Source organism: Ochotona curzoniae, unplaced genomic scaffold, assembly GCF_017591425.1.
Source record: "Ochotona curzoniae isolate NIBS_2020 unplaced genomic scaffold, NIBS_Ocur_1.0 scaffold_2683, whole genome shotgun sequence".
NCBI classification, from domain to species: domain Eukaryota; kingdom Metazoa; phylum Chordata; class Mammalia; order Lagomorpha; family Ochotonidae; genus Ochotona; species Ochotona curzoniae.
Window position 1 is genome coordinate 8,255,997 of NW_024467100.1, and position 3,167 is coordinate 8,259,163.

The 3,167-nt window shown below is 42.5% G+C and overlaps 1 protein-coding gene across 1 annotated transcript; it reads left to right on the forward strand.

Moving 5' to 3' along the window:
* Positions 1–256: 256 nt before the first annotated feature.
* On the forward strand, positions 257–1,234 carry LOC121171553 (olfactory receptor 6K2). Its single transcript, XM_041003282.1, has one exon. The coding sequence runs from the start codon at positions 257–259 to the stop codon at positions 1,232–1,234; it is 978 nt and encodes a 325-aa protein (XP_040859216.1).
* Positions 1,235–3,167: the final 1,933 nt, after the last annotated feature.

The window sequence follows — 3,167 nt, forward strand, 5'->3', positions numbered from 1 at the left end:
TTAACTGTTGGTTATTTTTTCAATGCTTTGTCTAGCTCTTTGAACACAGGGGCTTTAGTAGTCGTGAACATGTGCTGGAATGTCATATTCTCAAATTCTAAGCCGTGACCTCTGGACCATTTCTTTGTTTCCCCTACCTCCTCCCTGCAGGAATCTATCCAAAGGCTGACTGTGTAAGTGTGCCTAGTCCCTCAGCAACAGTGGGGACCTCCTAAGAGGCTGGGATACTCCAGGAGTTGAAAGACTCCACTTGGACATGGAGAAGCCCAATTGGACCTCCTCCCAGGAGTTTATCTTTTCTGCCTTCCCTCATTCCTGGGTAGATTCTGTTATTTGCTTCATTCCCCTGCTTTTCATCTATACTTTCATTGTTGTCGGAAACCTAGTCATCATCACTGTCGTCCGACTGAACACTCACTTGCACACTCCCATGTACTTCTTCATCAGTGCCCTTTCCTTCCTGGAGATTTGGTACACCACAGCCACCATCCCAAAGATGCTCTCCGTCCTGCTTAGCGCACACAGAAGCATTTCCTTAAATGGCTGTCTCCTGCAGATGTATTTCTTTCATTCCACAGGCATCAGTGAAGTCTGTCTCTTAACAGCTATGGCCTTTGATCGCTACCTGGCCATCTGCAGCCCTCTTCATTACCCCACTCTCATGACCCCCAGGCTGTGTGCCCAGCTGACTTTCTGCTGCTGTGTCTGTGGCTTTATCACACCCCTCCCCGAGATTGCCTGGATCTCTACCCTGCCGTTTTGTGGCTCCAACGACCTTGAGCACATCTTCTGTGATTTCCTCCCAGTGCTGCGCTTGGCATGCACAGACACTCAAGCCATCATCATGATTCAGGTGGTGGACATTGTTCATGCGGTAGAGATTATCACAGCTGTGACGCTGATTTTCATGTCCTATGTTGGTATCGTGGCTGTCATTCTACGTATCCGGTCAGCTGAAGGCCGCCGCAAAGCCTTTTCCACGTGTGTCTCCCACCTCACCGTCTTTTTGCTCTTCTTCGGCAGCGTGGCGCTCATGTATCTGCGCTTTTCTGCCACCTACTCTTTATTCTGGGATACAGCCATTGCGCTGGCCTTTGCGGTTTTGTCACCCTTTTTTAACCCCATCATTTATAGTCTGAGGAATAAAGAGATAAAAGATGCTATCAAAAAGCACATGGGTCAAGCTAAAATCTTTTTTTTCACAACATCACGACCTCCAAAAAAGAGAGCTTAAAGAGGCTATAGTAAGTGTTAATGATTCCTCCTACATGTCTTTCAGAAATCTGTCTTTTTCCATCAGCTTTTTTCATAGCTAAATTTGATAGTGTGTTTTCAATCTTTATCCAACGTAACATATTTTCAGAAAGGATTGTTATAATTAAACTTTCTGTCATTCATTTTAAATGACAGTAACAAATGGCTAATTTTAATCCAATCAAAGCTTTTGTTTGTAGTGGGGCCTCATAATTAATAATCAGTTTGATAAATGCTACACTCTTTTCCTGTTGCCTCCATTGTATGTAGTTGAAGAATGACTGTAATTTTTGAATAATTAAAGTATTGATCCAGAGGTAGCCAGAGTAATTTATAATATGATAAAATTTTCATGACAAATCAAGAGACTTATTGTTGTTTTCACTGTGACAAAACACATTATATAAACCAAGTAATTATGCAATGATTTTTCCTGTTGAGTGGCTATTACCAATACCACAATGTTAAACTCTGGTTATTTTAATCGATTGACTATATTAAGCAACAAGCCTTTGTTTTCAAATTCACTCCTTAGTTTCTACAATTCTGGATTCTGTTTTATTCTATGTTGAGGTCTCCTTTATTTTGCTAATACTTCTTATCACACATGCTTCATAAATGTCATTGTTTTCCAAACCTTACGCCTGATTTTGGATTTCACAAAAAAAGGTTATTTCTTTTTTTTGAAAAAGATTTATTTATTTTTACTGCAAAGTCAGATATAGATAGATAGATATGAGGGGGAGATAAACAGGAAGATTTTCTGTCTGATGATTCACCCCCCTGCCCCCCAAGTGGCTGCAATGGCTGGTGATGTGCTGATCTGAAGCCAGGAGCCAGGAACTTCCTCCAGGTCTCCCATGCTGGTGCAGGGACTCAAGGCTTTGGTCCGTCTTCGGCAGCCTTCCCAGGCCACAAGCAAGGAACTGGATGAGAAGTGAGGCCACCAGGATTAGAACCGGTGGCCATATGGGATCCTGGTGCGTTCAAGGTGAGGACGTAAGCTGCTAGGCCACTGCACAGGGTCCTAAAAGGTTATTTCTAAGTGTGGACCCTGGGAAGGACTCAGGACTTGAGATACAGGAGCACTGCTGGTTGAAGAAAGACACAGGAGACCAAGAAGTAGGAATCCAAGGAGCAAAATTCATGCAGTGCATTTTTATCCTAAACTTTTTACATAAAGCCAGGGTATCTGAACAATACTAAGGAAAACAATCTCAAGGCAGATCTGCAGTACACATTGGCATTCATCAGGTTGTTTGAAAGAATACTTGTTACGAAATGCTTTCTTCTTGCAAACCATTATTTGTTACAGGTCAACAGGTGCAGGCTGTATTCCAGAAGCTGGGGTAGACTGTAGCCAGGGGAAAAGTAGTCAGAACATAGCCTTCAGAAGGGACTCTATGCACCCATTTTCAGGCACACATCCCTGGGTTTTCTCAAGGGTTGAGCAACTCCTCTGGGATGCTTATGCTTCTGCTAACACTTGTGCCGTCCTTATCCCAGCCTGATTATGTCTAAGAAAGATTATGTCTAAGTTGATCTAAAATATTTATTTGAAGAGAAGAGAGAGAGCAAGAGAAAGAAACAGAAATCAAGAAAAAGATCATTTGCTAGTTTACCGCCACCCCTACCCCCCGCCAATAGCTTCAATAGACAGATCTTGGATAGGTCAAAATCAGGATCCAGGAGCTTGTTTGTTATATTCTACATGGTTTGTAGAAGCCCAAATACTTGGACCGTTTTCTGCTGCCTTCTTAAATTCATTAGCAGGAAACTGGGTCAGAAGTAGAGCATCCATCACTTGAATTCTGATACTGAAATTGCTGGTGGTGGCTTGGTCCACCGTGTTAAAACACCAACCCACATTAGTTAACTCGTGAACACAAATCCTATAGTTATCAATCCAATTC